Source organism: Mesocricetus auratus, unplaced genomic scaffold, assembly GCF_017639785.1.
Source record: "Mesocricetus auratus isolate SY011 unplaced genomic scaffold, BCM_Maur_2.0 Super-Scaffold_15014, whole genome shotgun sequence".
NCBI classification, from domain to species: domain Eukaryota; kingdom Metazoa; phylum Chordata; class Mammalia; order Rodentia; family Cricetidae; genus Mesocricetus; species Mesocricetus auratus.
Window position 1 is genome coordinate 37,107,192 of NW_024429186.1, and position 19,359 is coordinate 37,126,550.

Here is a 19,359-nt window from a genome sequence, read left to right on the forward strand (position 1 = left end):
TATAATGATATTAACCTATTTACAGACTGTTATGGCCCAGCCACCTCTTAAATACCTGCCTTAAAAATAAATTATTGTGTGCACAAGGGTGCACGTGTGCTGGTATAAACGAGCTGTGAAGACAATTAAGTGTCTAACCTTGACTTCACTGAAGCAGAATCTCTCATTTCTGCTGCTGCACCTCATATCCCAGGCTTGCCGGCCTTTGAGCCTGGGGGTGGGGGGCAGGCGTTCCCTCTGTTTCCATCTTGCTGAGTACTGGGATTGAAGATGCAAATCTCTGTATCTGGCTTTTATGTAAATTCCAGAGACAAACCCGGATTATTGGGCTTTCATGTCTAGTGTTCTTGCCTACTGAGCCATCTCCCTACCATGTCCCTGTCCTACCTCAACACTGTAACTTAGAGTAACCATCAACTTTCCAACACATGCGTGGGGTGAGGCACATTCAGACTGTAGCACATACTTTTTTTTAACTGAGAGGGAAAAAAATCACATTTTAATATGTTTTAATAGTTGAAAAACCGAGCAAGGCCTTACCGATGCTATGGTAGTTGCTCATTTAACTGATCTGTATGAATGTTCTCAGGAAATACTTGGCCTCTGGGCAGTCACACTACATAGCAAGAGCCTCGCTGTGGGAGAAGTCCCAGAGACTGCTGGTCCCCTGAGACTGAGATCATGAACAGTGTCTTGGAGCATTGTTCTTCTCAGATCAGTGGGTGAACTGCTGATGGCTGTCAGCTGAGCCAGATACAAGGATTTCAGAGCGGTGGTGGAGAGGGCAGACAAAGGCAAGGCCAGTGCCAGGATGGAGTCACACTAGGAAATCAACATCAGCTACAAAGAGGAGCCAAACATCCCAGAGCGACTCAATACTGGACAGTACGTCTAGAGAGAACAGTGTATAAATGACTATTAGTAAAAGCAAACCACTTAGTCTAAGAATGGCTGTCAGAGGGCTGGAGGCCATGTCGGATCTGCTAAACCTTTCCTTTTCAAGATGTACCAGGAGGCAGAGGCAGGCGGATCTCTGTAAGTTCGAGACCAGCCTGGACTACCAAGCGAGTTCCAGGACAGCCTCCAAAGCCACAGAGAAACACTGTCTCGAAAAAACCAGAAAAAAAAAAAAGAACACAGAATGGCCAGTCGTCTCATTTCTCTAAACCCTGACTGAGCCCTTAGTAGGGTGCTGGGATGACACTTTCAGAGAGAACAGACACCTCAGAATTTAAAGTAAACCATGAAGTTGCTTACTATGTGGACAAATGACTTCTTAGGGAAAAAGCGAGGGCTCAGGTATAATTAATATGCCATTCTGTGTCACCCATGAAGGGAGAGCTGCATTTATGGGGTCTACCATGGTCCCTGCCCATTCTCACTGGAGGACATCCTGGGCAGATGAGCAGAGGTCTATTATAAAGAGGGGCAAGACTCCATAGGGATGTCCTTTATTTCTTCATTGACAATAAGGACACAGCGCTGGTACTGAAGCCAGTCTATGGAAGCTGAGAGAGAAAAGAGGGGGGATTCCTCTGACTGAATGGTAAAATTCAGGGGTGATGCCAGGAAGCTCCTTTTCTCTCAGGACTGTTCTGGTGGCACAAGGAGCCACAGAGATATAGGAAATAACAGGATTGCCAGATGAGAGTTTTTGAGGTAATAGATCATTCCACTCTTTGAAGGAAGCATTTTAATACAACCATTTCAGGTGGTCACCCCACAGGGGTTGAATAGACAAATTAACTCCAGGGGCATACATGAGCAGTCTTACATTAACACGGGATATAGTGCAGGATGAAGGTTAAGAACCCAGAGTCCAGATGAGGGAGCTGGGTGCAAAGGAGAAGGAAAATTCTGGGTCAGAAACAATGTGATTTAGAGCCAAACTTTAAAGCTCTATAAATCTCAGTGTATTCACCTACAAATCATACCTAGAAATGCCTACCCCACAGAGTAATTATGAGGCTTGAACAAGAGAATGACCACAAAGAACTTAGAATAAATAGCTGGGATAATAAAGCAAAGTGACCCCAAAGCAGGGCTGAGGGGACCTCAGGTGGACAGCTCTTGATCCCTCCCAAATAGACCAGGGCCTCAATTCTGTTGTATGAGTTTTGTAAAAATGTCTCTTCTGCAGCTCTGATGGAGAACCCTGTTGGAAAGTGTTGCATCATGATTGCAGCCCAGTGCTTCCCTGCCAGCTCTGGAGAGAAGCTACAGAAAGTAGGCAGTGGGCTACAGCTACCACAGCTTGGCTGTCCAAAGGTGTTCTCAAAATCATAGTCCCTTTGGTAACAATAAAGCAGGAGCCCAGGTTCCAAGCACACACAGTCTTTGTCCAAAGTGCCAAGACCTCTACACCCTGCCAAGTCCAGAAGGGAGATTTGCAGAAGGAGACCTTAAGAGGAAAAACCTCTGTTTCAAGCATCTAAATTAAGGCAATTGCCAGAAGCCATTGCCTTATTTAAAAATCTAGAGAAGGCTGGGGACAGGGAGAGATGCAACAGGGCAAGAAGAAGGCGAGTATGTCAATTGAAAATTTCAAATTATATAAAGCAGCAGAAATCGGGAAAGTCCAATGACTTATATTGCTCCTGACGACCAATCATGCATTTGATAATGTGTAACATATCATAAAATGTTATGGTAACATAAGACTCCATAAATTCAAACCGAATGCCAGAGGCATATTTATTCACCCTCACTCTTCCATCATGAAACTCCCTTGTCTGCATCTAGTCCCTGTCCCTAACTTTGTAAGCCGCTTAGATGCTGGAAGAGCCCACTCTATCCACCAATCAGGGACCTCAGGAAGGATGAGAAATGCAAACTAGCATTGTACATTACTTTGTACTCTCAGCCACAGCTCCATCAGGGAAGCAGCAGAGGTCACAGGCCCAGGTAGCCTGCACGAGCACTGTATGGATTCTCCCTGACAGGCGACAGTAGTGCTATGACCTGGACCTGTGTCAGTGCTGCAAGCTGTTTGGAATCACACATCTGGACAGAACAGGGGCTCCTTCACTAGCCATTGTTAGGAGCATTTTGAAGCTAAACAATGCTAAGAACAAGGGAAGAAAACATCAAACCGACTGTCATCCCTACATGTCCCTCATGTCCCTGCTCCTGAGTGCGAGGTGCTGTTCTCACAGGTAACTCAGTACCCTTTGCAGGTAAGTTAAATGCCATTCTAGACACAACTGTCTTAATCAGGAAAAATCAGAATGAAGGGGGTAGGGAAGGGGGACACACAGGGGGGCTATTAACTGTGACCCCAAAGAATCGTCAAGGCAAACTTTACTTTCCAGTTCCTTGTTTAATTCTTACACTTGAAAATTTAACAACAGTAATAGCAACAAAACCTCATATACCTCAGACAACACGGTGTATGGCAAAAAGAGCACAGGCTCTGGAGAGGTAAAACATGTTGCCACATCTTGAAGCTACCATTGTATATAACTTACTTGTCTCACCAGCCTGGCTTTCCTTTGTGAGACTGGAGATGACAAGGACTGTTGTGGGGATTAGTGGAAACCATGCATAAGAAAGAGTCAAACCTGAAGATTATCACCCTGTACGGGCCCTGCACAGGCTAACAACTCTTTCCCTCCTAGAAGGTAAGAAACTTTTAGTTCTGCCTGGAGCTCTGGGGGCACCACTCAGATGCCTCCTGCCCTACAATGCCTCTTCACAGCTAACATGCAAGACTCAAAAATGGTATAACCACAAGGTGTCTTCCACACTGGGCAAACCAGGAAAAAAGGTCAGAAAAAGAGAAGGCAGGCAACAGGAAGCTGGGGGCTTATGGGTGTCCTTCCAAGGCACAAATGACACTTGCAGGAGATTGTCTATAAGCACAGATCCTCCACTGGGAAATAGTGCTCACTGTGAAGTTCAATTAGGAAAAGGATACCGAGTCCCCTATGTAAGCCCACTATTCAGAGGTCGATTTTGATAATTCGTTGTGACATAGAATGAGGTGGTGCACATAAGAATATTTTTCTGCAGAGTTCTGTAGCTTTTCTTCACTACTCAGAGCCATAGGAGATATAAAGAGCATATCACCTATTAGCCTAGGAATTTGGCTGGATTTGGGAACTTTTTATTAAAAAAAACCCTCAGAATCTATATTAAAGAGTATAAAGGAAAATGAAAACAGCAGTATGTCAGGAGTGAGAAGAAGAAAATTTAAATTCCATGTCCATTTCTTTTACTTGCTAGCTTCATGACTGTGAGTCAACCGCTTAACACCAGATAATTGACCAACTGCATAGAGAGAGAGAGAGAGAGAGAGAGAGAGAGAGAGAGAGAGAGAGAGAATATGAGCCTAAGAGTCACTATTGTGAGAATCACCAGGAGCTTGCCAAAGACTTCAGATCCCACCTTAACTGAACCCATCCGTGAGGAGAGGGCCCAGGACCTCATGGGCCATAGGCACCTTAGCTCATTCAGGGATCACTATAGCTGGAGCTACTGGATAAACCAGGAGGCATTTCAAATGAGACACTGTCATGTTCCTGTGGGAGTGCTGATTCAAATGTCAGTCAACCAGTTCATAGTTCATGCAGATGTGGAACTCTTCTTTCCCTTTGCTTTCCCCAGTCAAAGACCTGTTCGTGTTTTCTTCACCCATAACTAAAGAACCAAGGCTAAAGCCCAGCATCCTGTCCAACCTTCATTCTCAACTGAGCCAAATATATTTCAACGTCCTTGACTCCCAGGTCAGTGCCTTGTCCAAGAGATCTCATAGCTCTTTCTGACATTGCTTCCCAGCTGAAAGCATTTTTTTTCTCTTTTTTTAAAGCTAGACAAACAGGGTCTTCAGTTTAGTTCCAAAGCCCCGTGTCTCTTTCACTTCCTGTAGAGCTCAGATTTCTCTAAAAAGAATCTCACCCAGATATTTGGCCTAGTTTCCTTTGCAAGTTAGAGCTGGGAGGGTCACTGCACCAGGGGATTTGGAACTAGACAATAGCATGTAAAAATAAAACTTCTCAGAGCTAGAGAAGAATGATGGAGAGAGAGGCTTATTCCAGGGGCTTCACCTTTCTGAGCTCTGTGAATAGACCCAGCACTGGGTCCCTGATGGCTGGCGACAAGGATCCTCAAAGAGAGAAATAAGGACATGTAATAATAAGCCAGCCACAAAAATAAAGGCATATGGTTTAAATAAACAAATATATTCTTTATTCGTATATGTCTTCTCCGCTTTTTTGGTGTTTTAGGGTCTTTTCTATTTTGAGACGGTGGTAACAACCAGTTTTGTAACTATACTGAACAAGAAACCACTTTATTTTTTTTTAAACTTTCAGTCTCTAAGGTGCTCAAAATCTCCTAGGAAAGATCCACTCTTGAGTGAAGGTTCAAGGTCCATGATCTGGCATAGCTGAAGATCTGAGCGCCAGGGACCTTCAGCAGAAGCGCCAGGGACCAACTGCCCACATCTTTAAGACAGACATCCTTTCACTGGGGTCCATTAAGAAATAGTGATGGTGAGGGGCTGGAGAGATGACTGAGGAGGCAGAGATGACTTAGTGGTTTATGAGCACTGGCTGTCCTTCCAGAGGTCCTGAGTTCAACTCCCAGCAACCACATGGTGGCTCACAACCATCTGTAATGAGATCTGGTGCTCTCTTCTGGCCTGCAGGCATACATGTAGGCAGAACACTGTATATATAATAAATAAATAAATCTGATAAAAATAAAAAAAATAGTGATGGTGAGTATATTGACTTTTTTCTTTTCCTTCTTAAAATTTTTACTATTATTTATTATTTTTATGTGTACGGGTGTTTTGCCTGAATGCATATCTGTGCGCCGCATGCATGCAGTTCCTGTGAGGTCAGCTGAGAGTATCTGATCTCTAGAACTAGAGTTACAGATTGTTGTAAGCTGCCATGCAGGTGCTGGGAACTGAACTTAGGTCCTCTGGAAGAGCAGTCAGTGCTCTTAAAAGTTGAGTCAAATCTCTAGTCTCTAGACACTGACTTTTTCCGAAGGAGTCATATCAAGTTTGTGTGTGCTCATGCATGCATGTGTGCGCATGTGTGCATAAATGCATGTGTGTGTCCTTTAGGAGGTAAGAAGGATATTGATATTTGTAACCTAAGTGTGGAGATAGTAATGGGGTTATTGGCTTAATAACCGTGTTCTCCTCTTCTCTATTAGGCCTATGTTTATGTTCTGTGACACCAACTCAACATAACTATTGGTGGTCACAGCATCCCTTTAAGTAGAATTTCTTCACATTTTTCTTTACCTACCTATCTGATGGCCTGAAAAGAAAAAGAATCCCTTAAAAGTCACCATTCTTCTAGTCTGTTCAATATCTGTTTAGAGCATTTCTGATTGGAGAGGGTGGGCAGGGGTTCAGATTTCACACTTGAACAGTCTGAAAAGGGAGGGAACATTTATACTCAAGGCAATGTGCTTGGCTGGAATTCCAAGTTCCCTTGGCTATTTCCACAGATATTAGATATTTATGCTTAAAAAAATTTCCTCCCACCCAGTAGCATGGCCAACTTCTCTTTTGCATGTGTGAACTGTGAGTCTCTCTCTCTCTCTCTCTCTCTCTCTCTCTCTCTCTCTCTCTCTCTCTCTCTCTGCCTAAAAACAGCAGGTGAGCAGATGTGCTGGAGTGAAAACAAAATCGTATGGTCACCCGGAAGCTGTCTAGGGGAAGGATTTATGTTTTATGTTTGAGTTAGGGCAACTAAGTCTGATCTCTCTGGAGCAGAAATCTACAGAGGAATCTGGAAGTGAAGAGACACAAAACTATGACTGATGGTATCAAAAATATCACCTTAATGTTTGGGTGGATATGGATTAAGTCTCGTATTTTGCCCCAAATCTACCTTAACTTCTGCTTACCCTCAAGTGCTCAAGTCACCTGTCCCTTAAGGTGGCTGCAGGATCCCTCCCTCATGTGACATGGGTCATGTTCAGGGCTCTGGCTTGGTTATATAAAGGAATTCCCAGGAAGATTCTAAGGGTAGATGGGCTCAATTCTTCCGCAGCTCTCAGCAAGTTGCTTCTGAAGTGTCATTATGTTCAGTATTCCTATAACACTGCCATACAGATGTTTGCATGCAGTGTCACAGTCTGATGTGAACCTTTGTAGCTGACTACTAACGCTTTAAGGAACTACTACACTGCAACATTCAATATGGGGAAGAGTGATTTCAGACTGGGTTCACATATTAATAGAGGAATGCTTATCTTGTCTTCATTTGTTTTATGGCAAAGGCTCACAATTAGCCCAAACTGGCCTGGAACTTGCATCCTGTTGTCTTAGTACACTAAGAAGGATTTGTTTGCTTCTTCCTTTTTCACCTTCTTTCAGAACAAAGGTATTACCCGTGTGTCAGACAATGTCCTTAGCTCCGAAGCTGTATCTTCAATGGGCTCCTAATCAGGGCAAGAGACATAAATGCCTGGTACAACTGTGATCCTGAGGGGTGTGGGGTCAATGAAGGCTTGTGTCTTAACAGTGACAATATCTGAGTCTTTGAAAAGTATAAAATGAATTCTGAGAGAATTCAGTCCTCAGAAAGGAAACAATGAATACTCAAGTCCATGACCCAAACAACCTACGGCATTGAGAAAAGCCACAGATCCAAATCAGGATTAGGGCCTTGAGTAAGAGTATTGGTTCTGTCAACAACATATTGACTTCTCCCTCAACTGTTCAATAACTTTAGGGTGCCTCCTGAGTAGAAGATGAAAATATTATTATAAAGTCTATTAAAATAAACTTCCCATATGAAAAGGTCACCTACTTCCAATCTGTTGAAATAAGAGAGTCATAATATTTATTTCATGAAGAGGGTGTGAGGTTTAGCCGGGATTCATTTATTTCATTACTCCTTCTAAGGGACTTTAAAATTTATATAATGCCATATGTGGTTTGTAGGAACAGACTTCATGAGGATTTGATGAAAAATTCTCTGAATGTTTCATCAGGTTTTGCATCATTTTCAAGCATAGCCACCCACGCTAGAACTTTCTGAGTAATCACAAGGAACCTGGTACTTCAAGAACTTCCCAAATGTTGGTCTTAGCCAATTCACTGTGTATACTGTTGCCTCTTTAATCATCCCAGAACCTTTATTAGTGGTAGGGCCTTCTATTGCCTCTACGTTTACTAATTATTGATGCTTTTGTAGAACATACATACCATCCCCATGGTTTTCTTTCCAAGTAAACTAAGCAACGAGGCAGGTATTGGCTACCTTTTTTTTTTTTTTTCCAGATCTGAGGACCGAACCCAGGGCCTTACCACTGAGCTAAATCCCCAACCCCTTGGCTACCTTTCTTAATTCTTTGATTCTAGCATCTTCCACAGTAATGAACAGACATGGAGGTTATTCAATAAAGATTTGTCAAACAAATGTTGAGAGAAACCCTCTGCTCAGTTACAAGGCAGAATCCAGTCTGTGCCACCAGATATGAGCAGCTTCCTGCTTTTCTTCTGTGCTGGGCGCCATCCTCACATTTCCTTTTCCTGCCTATCCTAGGTTATCTGTTATTTAAAACACAGGCTCTCAACCTGGGTAGTATATTACAGCCACCTGGGTGAGCTTTACAATGAAACCAACGCTTAGGCCTGTGTGTGCCCTCATGCTGCCCCTTGCTGCTTTATTTAGCTCATCAGCATGGAGCCCTGCTTTGATATCTTACAAAAGCTGTCATGCTGAAGCTGCAATCCAGTCGGGCTTGAGAGCTACTGGTTGGAACTACCCATGTCCCACCCTCTCCTGGTATCTTCAAAAGATGCCCCCGATGATTTCACCTTTCTATGGACTCACAGTGGTTACTGTTTCAGCCATTCACATAGAAGTAGGACAGACACTGCCTTGTGATGATGCTTCAGCATCCCTTACTATGGACTCCCTCTTGATTATTCATGAGTGCACACATGCACAAATATAAATTCTTCCATCCCTTACTGGAAGGCACTCAAGAGCAGAACTATGCCTTCTTCTTCCTGGCATCTCTATGCCATGCACATGGTGAGCTCACATGCATTTTTGAATGATTTTAAATGACAAAGATTACAGTAAACCTAGTAGAGGCCTCTTTAATTCTGCTCTAAAGACATGGTTTTGGTTAGAGGAAAAATATTGTAAAATGGGTAAAATTGGATTGAAGCAGCGCAGGGCAGGAGTAAATAAAAGCCAAGTGCAAAAGAGCCCTGAATTAGTTCAAAGGAAAACGTATCCCAGCGTCTTATGAAGGATTTTGTAGATACTGAAGCAGAATAAACAAGACATTGAACTTGGCTTGTACCCTGATAAGGAGGTTTCTTTCTTAGTTATATAATTTTACAAAGCTTCCAGGGTGTAAAGAAAATAGTCAGCCAAGAGGGACTCCTTCCATTGGACAACACAATTCAACTCTTGGGCTGTTCAGCTTGACTTGATCTCCTTCTGGCCCTATGATGCCAGACTAAGCCTTATATTCAAGAGACCTGATGCAGGATAAAAATACACCCCTCATCCCATAAGCTTGATCCCTTGGTAACATGGTTTCTATTTTCAGACTGAAAACAAAACAAAAACCAAGAAACAAAAACTATATCTGCTATGTTGAAGTTGGTGTCTCAGAGGTATGGCTATCCTAGAAAGGCCCTACATGCTCTCCTGTTGACAAATACCATAAAAAGGTATTTCTAGACTAATTTCAAAGGATTGTTTTGTTGCCCATGTCATTAAAAAAGCCTTATCTTCACATGGCTTCAATACTGTGTCATGAACTAAGACCACAGGAAAGACCAAGAGAATCACTACACCCACTAGCTGCTAAGGCAAGACAAGGTCATCAGAATGAGACATGTTTCCTATATCAAACATTATCCTAGGTATTAGGTCACAAATTTAACAATTTATTTCTACAGAGAAATTAAAAGCATGTTCTCTTGTCTGAATTGGTAGTCCGGTCATATTTTCATTTTTGTTTGAAAACCATACTTGAAGGCATTCAAGCCTGCTGCTGGTTGATTAGTAACCAGGGCAACACATTTTCCTTTGGAGATCACACCAATGACCCATCTAATAGGATATGAGTTCATAGACTGTCACTGATCTATCCACACTTTGTTCCTGGTGCTTCTTGTGATCAGTGGCCTGTATTTGACCCTATCAGCCAAGAGCCACCCAAATCCTCAAGTCACCAAAGATATAAAAAACAGTACTTGGTCTATCAAGTACTTCCTGTTGTCTCTGACAACATGGACATGGATGAACATGTTATCATAAAGAAACCAAAAATATAGTTTAACTTTATTTATTTATTTATGAATTATATCTAGAATTAGAAAAACTAGAATCTGTATGTGAGAGACCGTAGAATCAGTATGTTATAAGAAGAAGCCATCTCAAATTGAAGGCAGAGATAGTGTGGGTTTTCAACAAGTAGAGTCTAGGGTCCATGAAGTGAAAGAATCAGGACTAATGTTGGGGACACAAAGGTCTTTGCACTCACAGATAAGCACTAGGGAAACCAGGAATGTTAAACACACAGGCTTCTCTCTTCAACAGAAGGGATGTATACATGTTCTCTACCCAGAAGTCTGGGAGCGAATGTAGTTAATAACCTGGTGACCTTTGCTATCTGCAGGGCCTCAACCGAATGCCCCAGTATGTTTATTCCAGACCCTTCCTTCCTAGACTTGTATCTTTATCTTGTTTCTCAGGGAACAGAACCCATCCTTAAGGGAGATGTCACATGTACTTTATAGCCTGTTTTCTGTATAACCAAGAACACACCAGATCCTAGGCCCTTAAGCTATAGAATCCATCTTCATGGAAGAGGTCACATGTATTTTGCAAAAGAGTTTCCATGTAGTCACTCTTTAATCTTTATTGTGCACATAGGATTGAGATAACTGTTACCAGGAAACTTTTCCCCAAAGTTTCGGTGTACTCAAATGTGTCTAAAATAAACTGCCTGGTATCACACCCTAGAAGTTTGAACCAGGTAAACTAAGTTGTGTTGAACTGAATTTTCTTCTTGCCTCATGTAGATCATTACTCTGCCAGCCCTGGTGATCACAGAGACCCTCCCCCACCCCCACAAACACTAATTCACAAAGAATGCTGCTATTAGCAGAGTTATATCTGATAGTGACTAACAATGTTTATTTATCAACACTTAGCACCCAAGGGGCACACCAATGATTATTAGGTTCTCCAGAAGTCTTTTGGATATATTCCATCAAGAAAAATATTGGACATAGCACCCAGGATACTGGAATCACCAGTGAAAAGGTGTCTCTGAAGTAACAGACGTGAGGTGGCAGGAAAACACAAGGATGCTTCTTTGCTTGGAAATAACCTGTTTTATCTTCTCAGAACAGGGCTGATCCAGCGACCAGGCTGGAATGCTATTTACACAGGCCCAAGAAAACCAAGAAGAATCCTCTGGTCTGTAGCCAACGACAGTCACAAAGTTGTCTGGAGAAGGCAAGTGTTCGTATCTACATCAGATGATTCCTGCCTCCTTGCTAGGAAGGGTCAATTTATCTCCTGATGGTAAAAGCAACACCATCCTGCCCCATCTCCTCCCACCTGGTACTACCTTCTTCTTTATTAACCTGGATTCACCATGTATTTAGTCATCAAATCTGGCTTTGAATTCTGCCCCATTCAAAGCATCAGGGCACCACCCAGTCTCTTTCCTTTGCCCTCTTTCATGAGCGATGCCAATTCAGTCTGGTCAAAAAGTGGAAACAAGTTGAGGTAGGGCATCAAGAAATAGAAACTTCCTGATTTTTGAGGAGATTGGACTAAAGAATTCCTTTCTCTGGAGTTGGGTGAGGAGATTGAGAAAGGGGAGGACAGTATTCCTTTCTGAATGGAGGGATTCTCCCTTGAGAAAGCCATCAAACTTTCAGAGGACCCTCTGACATCATTTAGGACTTTCAAGCACTAGCATCTGTGGTAATGTAAAAGTCTCCGGAACCTGGGCTTATGCACTTAGCAGAAGCTGCCCAATCTTAAGGTCTGAAAACACATACATGCTAAGAAAAAGCATGGCAACTATTTAATTTGCTCACAGATTAGCTAGTCTTCAACAAAAATAATCACTTTAAGATGGAGGATTTAAAATCCCCCCAAGTGTGTTCCCTGGTCAATCACATATGTCAAGGAGATGCTAACTCTGCCGGATCCACTCTTACACTGCTTTCCTGTGTGTAGCTAGCTGCCCTCCCCTCTCTCCCACCCTCCCCCCTTTTATTTTAGTTGCTGTTAGGACAAGCAAAGTTTCCTTACGGTCCCCTTGCCAGTCAGACAGAGACGGTGGCAAACACTTTCAGATACTCTGATTTCTAGCTCATCTTTTTCTCCGACCTTCACGCTTGAAGAACTTTGTGGGAGCATTCACTCACCTGCCTTCTCTCTGAGTCAAGGTACTGGAGAATCAGCCGGGTGTTCACACAGTGGCTCCACGTGTTTCCCAGTGCGGCTACCACACAGCTGGACCCAGAAGTGCCTGAAAGGAGACAGGGCAGAAACCAGTTTTCAGAGGCCCTTCCAACTTATACAGCCTTTGAGCTAAGCTGAGTCATTATTCATACTCAGATCAAGCTAAAGCTCAGTCTGTCACCACAAAAGTGGATGAATTAGAGGAGGATGGCATGAAGAAACCGGAGACTAAATAAGAACCAGCATGGGGTCCTTCACCCTTAGTGAAAGTGACTACCAATGTGCAAACAAAGGCAGTTACACACTAACAAGAAGATGCATGATACAGCAACCAAGCTACTGCTGATAACGCACCACACCTCTACCCATCCCTGGGAGGAGGGCACAGCGCTACTCTACTGTTTACGAGCCTTCTTTATTTAGTTGAATTAGTAGATCTTCTTTTGGATTGGTAAATGTCTTAACTCAATTTTCCTTATCAATCCCGTGGCATACACATATAGCAATCCTTTGCCTTCCCTCCCCCACACCCAGAGGGGAGTCTGGAAGAGCTCAGCCTTTCAAACCCAGTCTGATTTCCTTTGCTCTCTTTCAAGAGGAACATTCCTCTACCTCCTAATACTTTCCTGTAAGGAGGATCTGAACTGGACTCCATCTGAATTCCAAGCTTACTCCAAGTTGCACGTGGGCAGCTCTCTTATATCTCCACATCTGCCCTGATCCCTTTTGACATGACCAAGAGAAAGCCATCCCTGCTTCCCAACTCCCTTCTTTCTCTTTGAGGCAAACTGCCAAGCCTTGCTTGCTTCAGGGAATCCAGCTTCCTCTCATGCCTGATGTATCGTGAGGTTTCCTCCCCAATCTTGCGCCCTCTTTGACTCCAGCCGTGGCAGGGATACTGGCCTGAGGGGGCCCTATTGAACGCTTTGCCTCCCATCATTGAGATACATCTCTTTTACATAGCTGTTCACTAAATTAGCTGAAACATGGTGAGGCACCAATTCTCCTCATTGTATTATCTCACCTGCACATCATGGTCAAGTAGCAACTGGCCCTCTTTCCCAGGACAGACAAATTCTACGGTGGTACCAGCTCCATAAGTCTTAAGTTCTTGGGTCCAAACGCTACAACCGAGAAATGATGTTCAGAGGGTCTTAGCTGGAAGTGTTTTGCTGGCTAATGGCTAGTGGGAGGGCTACTGTCATCTAGAAGTTAGAGGCCAGTGTTGTTGTTGAACATCCTATAATGAACAGAACAGGACTATGGCAAAGGTCTACCCACCTCACAGTATAGCAATTCTGGAACCCTAAAGTTAGATAATGAATCAATTAGATGGAAATCAATAACAGGCCTCCCTCGATAATGGGATTTAAAGGTTTATTCTATTTAGCATAGAAAAGAGTAAAATTCAGAGTGACCCTGGTTCATTGTGTACACAATTCAAAACATGAACAGATGAGGGTGAAAATAAATAATTTGGCCTGTGGGAATCTGATCACCTCGCCCCCCTTGCCCGATTTAATCCTTAGTAGTCCTCCATGAATGAGGATAAGATGTTAATGCCTGAACAATGCATTCTGGGGCTTTATCTTCTGCTCCTGCCTCTCCCCATGACTTCACCTCTCTGAGCCCCCTCACTGAATGGCTTTGCTGTGACCTTTTGACTTCTCTGTCCTCATCATCCTTGACCTCTTGTCAGCAGTTGATAAAGTTCCCTCTCTTTGCCGGAGAGTCTGCTGGCCTTCTCCGTTGACCTTTACCATGGGGAGCACTTCTTTGCCCTCTCTGCCTTTCATCTCCCTCTTCTTACTTTGGGTGGACCCCAGGGAACAGGGTGTGGCCATGGCCAGTTTCTTTTCCCTATTTAATACCAAATGATGAAGAGCCATGAGTGGCTATGAAATTAATGTTCATTAGTAAGAGGCCAGGTCTTTATTACATCAGAGATGAACTCAAAATTCCAATTTTCTGGAGATGCACAACCTCTCAATCTCCCTTCCACTGTCTGCTCCCCCTCCATTTGTGTATGCTCTTTGTTCATGGTACAGGGTTACACAAGTACATTTTCCTGCAAGTATGTAATGTACTTTTAGCACATTCTCCCATATCTCTCTAACTTTGCCTTTCTTTCTTCTCCCTCCTCATTAGTCACCTTGTTTTACTGTTTCCTTTCTGCATGCCATATATGTATATATATATATACATACATATATATGATTTTATGAATCTATATAAAATCTAGGAACCATGAAGAAGAGAAATTATGTATTATCGTATTATTTGCCTTTTGGGGACTCAATTTACTTAATACAAATATCTCCAATTGCATCCATTTTACTGATAGAACTTTATTTTTCATGGATGAAAAAAATTCCATGTGTTTATATATGCCATGTTTTCTTTACCTGTTCCTTTGTTAATAGACCTAGGATTATTCCTTGATTTAGCTATTATTTTTATGTGTATGAGTGTTTTGTCTGCATGTATATATGAGCACCATGTGTGTGCATGGTGTCACTGAGACCAGAAGAGGGTATCAGGTCCCTTGTAAGTGGAGTTATGGACAGTTGTGAGTCACCATGTGGGTGCTAGGAACTAAATTCAGGTCCTCTGTAAGAGTAGCAAATGTTATTAACTGTGGAAACATCATCTCTCCATCCCCTCTTCTGATTTTTAAAAAGAGAAGCCAAAAATAAATATTTTGAGTTAATTTTTCTGATTTAAAAATGCTGGCTTGGCTGAGGATATCACTCAGTGGTAGACGCTTGCTTAGCATGGACAAGACCCTGGGTTCAATTCCACAGCACTACACATAAAAGTTGGTCTTCAAGTTTTTGAAGACTTGAGAACCAGATGGGTTCATGCCCATCAGGTTTTTCTATCTGCCCATGTGGTCTGGCCACATGTCTATCTACCCTGTGTCCAGAGCTGCCTCTCAAATGCCAACTTCTCTTACCATCACAGAAATAATTAGTGTCTTCCTCCTCTAAAGTTCCATAATACTTTAAAAATTCTCTCATTTGCTTCCATTTATATTGTGGTATGTTATTTGTGTGACTTTTAATTAATATACATTATAAAAGAGCCAGAGGCATGCCTGGTTTGTGCCAGCAGGCCTGAATCACTTAACACAAGGATGCTTACACTCATTAAATGACTAATAAGTTATTTCCGCTAATATTGAACCATGTTATAGACTTGTTTTAACAGCATATTTACACTCTTTTTTAAAAAGATTTATTTATTTATTATTCATACAGTGTTCTGGCATGCATGCCAGAAGAAGGTATGAGATCTCATTATAGATGGTTGTGAGCCACCATGTGGTTGCTGGGAATTGAACTCAGGACCTCTGGAAGACTAGCTCTTAACCTCTGAGCCATCTCTCCAGCCCCCCCCCCATATTTACAATCTTAATTATACCTTAAGCTAAAATTAATAGGTTTGCATTTTTTCAAGTAAACTGTAGAAGCTAGCTGTTTATATGTCTGTTAAGTGAGAGGATTAAATGAGGTTGGGCTTTACAGTTTGCCAAGAAAAGGCTACAAATGAATAAGTAAGAGTTACTAATTGGTTAAGAACTTAAAACATTTTTTTTTCTTTTGGTGGTGATAAAACTGGAGGAGTGTCCCAGTTCTAAATGAAGGCAAAGGATGTTTTTAGAGATTAGAGTCATAGTCACGGCAGGAGCAACTCTTTTAAAAAATTCCATAAAAGGAAATAAATAAGCAAATGATTAAAAGGCAAAAATAGAACAAACCAAAAAAAAAAAAAACTCAGCACCACTAGGCCAACACAAATGGGATAGATCGGTAGCAGATACTAGGCTGTTCTTTGAACAGGTAAACCTCAGTCCTAATCAGGGACACAGGGGCAAGTGACAGAGAAAAATTTCCCTAGAACACTCTGAAAAAGTAACCTTGAGGATGCATGTTTCATAAGCACTTAAAAGCATTTAAAGGCCTTGATAGTTAATAATGATGAAGACAATTCCTTTAGAGGTACCATATTCTAGGCACTATGGAAGCCCCTCAAATAGAGAGGGCTTACACTGTTTGAATTTCATATCTTAATACACCTTTATTATCCTCACAATAGCCTATGAGATAGGCATCATTATCACTTCTATTGACAGACTTAAGCTATGAGAGATTAAGTCACTTCCTCAAAGTCACATGATTGTTTAATGGCAAAGCTAGGGTTCAAAACTTGGCTGTTAACCCCTACTTTGATTACCCTTCTCTGGGCCCAGCATGTCTGGAAGATCAGCTATCTAGTTACTGCCCTGTCCACAAGGGTCTGAGAAGGTCCTGGACTGCCCAAAGGAACAGCACTGACAAGGCATCTTATCACTCATCTGAATGCCACATGTCACTCAGGCTCCACATTCTATTTCCTTTATTCTGGTACTCAGTGATAACTCAGGGCAAGAGGTTTCAACAGACAGCCCATGCCCGGGCTTGGCAAGTTATTTAGCCTTGCTCAACTGGACCAGCAGCTGGGTTCACACAAGTCAGATGGCCTAGAACCAACCCTCCATGGTTAGAGGCTTAAACTCTAACTACTTCACAAGAGAAGAATCTAAGGTGATTGTGTTGGTAGAATCACTTGAGACAGGTCGATGGGGAAGCCTTCAGTTACTATACATTCATGGCCTTATTTTCTTCCTGTCTTTCAAGTTTCTAGCATTACCATGTGAGGACTGTCATAAATTACCATTAATGCTGTTTGTGAGAAGTTTAAAGTAGGAAGAATCTGTTTAGAGCTCTTTGTAAACGGTGATTTCCTGCCCAATGACCTAATTGGTCAGGAAACTGATAAGTGAGCCTTCTCCATGTTCATCTGAAGTGAAAGTTCTAAAACTGGGGCACTCTCCCTTCCTCCAAGTTTTGAACAACTGTGATATTTAGATCTGCCAAGGCTGTATGACTTCATTGTCTGGAATTTGGTGGATTCCAATACAAATTTTCAAAACATCAACTAAATGAACTGAGCTTTGAGAATATTTTCATTATTTGGGATTTTTCGCCATCACCAGTTTGAGTCTGCAGAAATGTTTGAGTAAGATCCCTCAGAGGGCCTAGTTCACTCGCACAGAATCAAGGCTCTTAAAAGGACTGGGATACTCATTCCCCACTCTCTCAGAGACTTGCTTAGGTGAGTCCAAGACTGCTGTTCTTCCGTGATTGCTTACCCATCTGTAAAATTCAAATAATAATTCTTGCCTCCAGGCAACCAAAGGCCCTTGGTGACCCTAGATGAGAATACTTGATACGGGTAAATGGCAGGAACAGTGATGATCAAACACAGAAGATGAAAGTGGAGGAAGAAAAGATGCTGAATCGCCCCTCTCTCTGGTTCTCCTTCTAATCATTATTCAAGGCAGCAAAGCTTACGAGGTGGTGAGGGACAGGTGTGCGTTCTGAAACTTCTCCCAGAACTGCTATCTTTTGGAGCCAGCTCCCAAGTTCTGGTGGGAGCTGGCTATGAACACATATTTCTCACATGGTCTCCCTGTGCCGTACACACAGGGGGGTAGCCCTCATGATTTCAGACTGGAGGAGGTCAGCCAAGTTGCTATGGAGCCCAGTTTCTAGAAGGTGATGGGCAGCTGGTACCACTCTGTGTCAGTATTCAGAAGGGGCCTGTTATGGGGAGGGGGCTGTGATGAAAAATTTCTTTTCTGAAAACATTTGAATTTACGACTTCCCTGCTAAACATTTCTGAGAAGTCAGACTATATTACTAGAAAATGACTGAAACATGTCTGCTCTGTGGCAGAGGGTTCAACTTGAAAAGAATAGACTTTTGCATGTTTAAAAATAAGGGAGGAACCACCCCCCCAAACAAACAAAAAAGCGACATTCCCCCAAACAAACTAACAAAGTAGTGACTCGCAGAATAGGAACAGAAGGGAAGGAAAAGTACATGCTCTTAAAGAATTGAGTATTTTGAACACTTAGTCCTTCTTGTCCTGTTGGATAAAAAGCATCTTACCAAGACAAGAAGAAAGAAATGAAAAATAACAACACTTATGAACGCTGCAAGACTTAAGTCAATGTAGGTAAGGGTGATGGGTTACCATGGGAACTATCTCTAACATATTTTATGGGTCTGGCCTTGTGATTCTATTTCTGGTTTAGCTGCAGTTTTCAATGAGACCACGGGGGAGAAGGAACATCTAATATCTATAACAAAGAACACAGAAGTGAGCTTCAGGACTGACCAGCCTGATTGTATTCCAAGCCTTCACCCATGGTCAGATGGAGTTGTTCAAAATGACTTCAAAAGTTCCTGATTTTACTTAAGAAAACAACAAAAACAAACAACCATGAGTCAAATCCAGAGAATCATCAGGTCATACTTTGAAACCCTGTACTCTACAAAATTTGAAAATTTAAAGGAAATGGACAATTTTATGAATAGGTATCACTTACCAAAATTAAATCAAGAAAAGATAAGCAATTTAAATAGACCTATAACACCTAATGAAATAGAAGCAGTCATCAAAAGTCTCCCAACTGGAAAAAAAAAAAAGCCCAGGGCTAGATGGTTTTAGTGCAGAATTCTACCAGAAATTCAAAGAACAGCTAATACTAATTCTCCTCAAAGTGTTCCACACAATAGAAGCAGAAGGATCATTGCTAAACTCTTTTGTTGAGGCTACAATTACCTTGGTAACAAAGCCACACAAAGACACAATTAAAGAGAACTACAGACCAATATCCCTCATGAACATTAATGTAAAATACTCAATAAAATACTGGCAAATCTAATGTAAGAACACATCAGAAAAATTATCCACCATGATCAAGTAGGCTTCATCCCATGGATGCAGGGATGGTTCAACATATGAAAAATCCATCAACGTAATCCACCATATAAACAAACTGAAAAAGAAAAAAACACATGATCATCTCAATAGATGCTGAAAA

The 19,359-nt window shown here is 42.1% G+C and overlaps 1 protein-coding gene across 3 annotated transcripts in view; it reads right to left on the minus strand.

Moving 5' to 3' along the window:
• Rad51b (RAD51 paralog B) overlaps positions 1-19,359 on the minus strand; it is a 536,305-nt gene that overhangs the window by 34,983 nt on the left and 481,963 nt on the right. For 2 of the 3 annotated variants that reach the window (XM_013115333.3, XM_021228781.2), the window contains exon 10: positions 12,389-12,492. In XM_013115333.3, coding sequence (XP_012970787.1) covers positions 12,389-12,492 — 104 coding nt within the window. Of the gene's footprint in view, positions 1-12,388; positions 12,493-19,359 lie in introns of those variants that run through there. The other variant, XR_005876241.1, reaches the window with a different exon arrangement.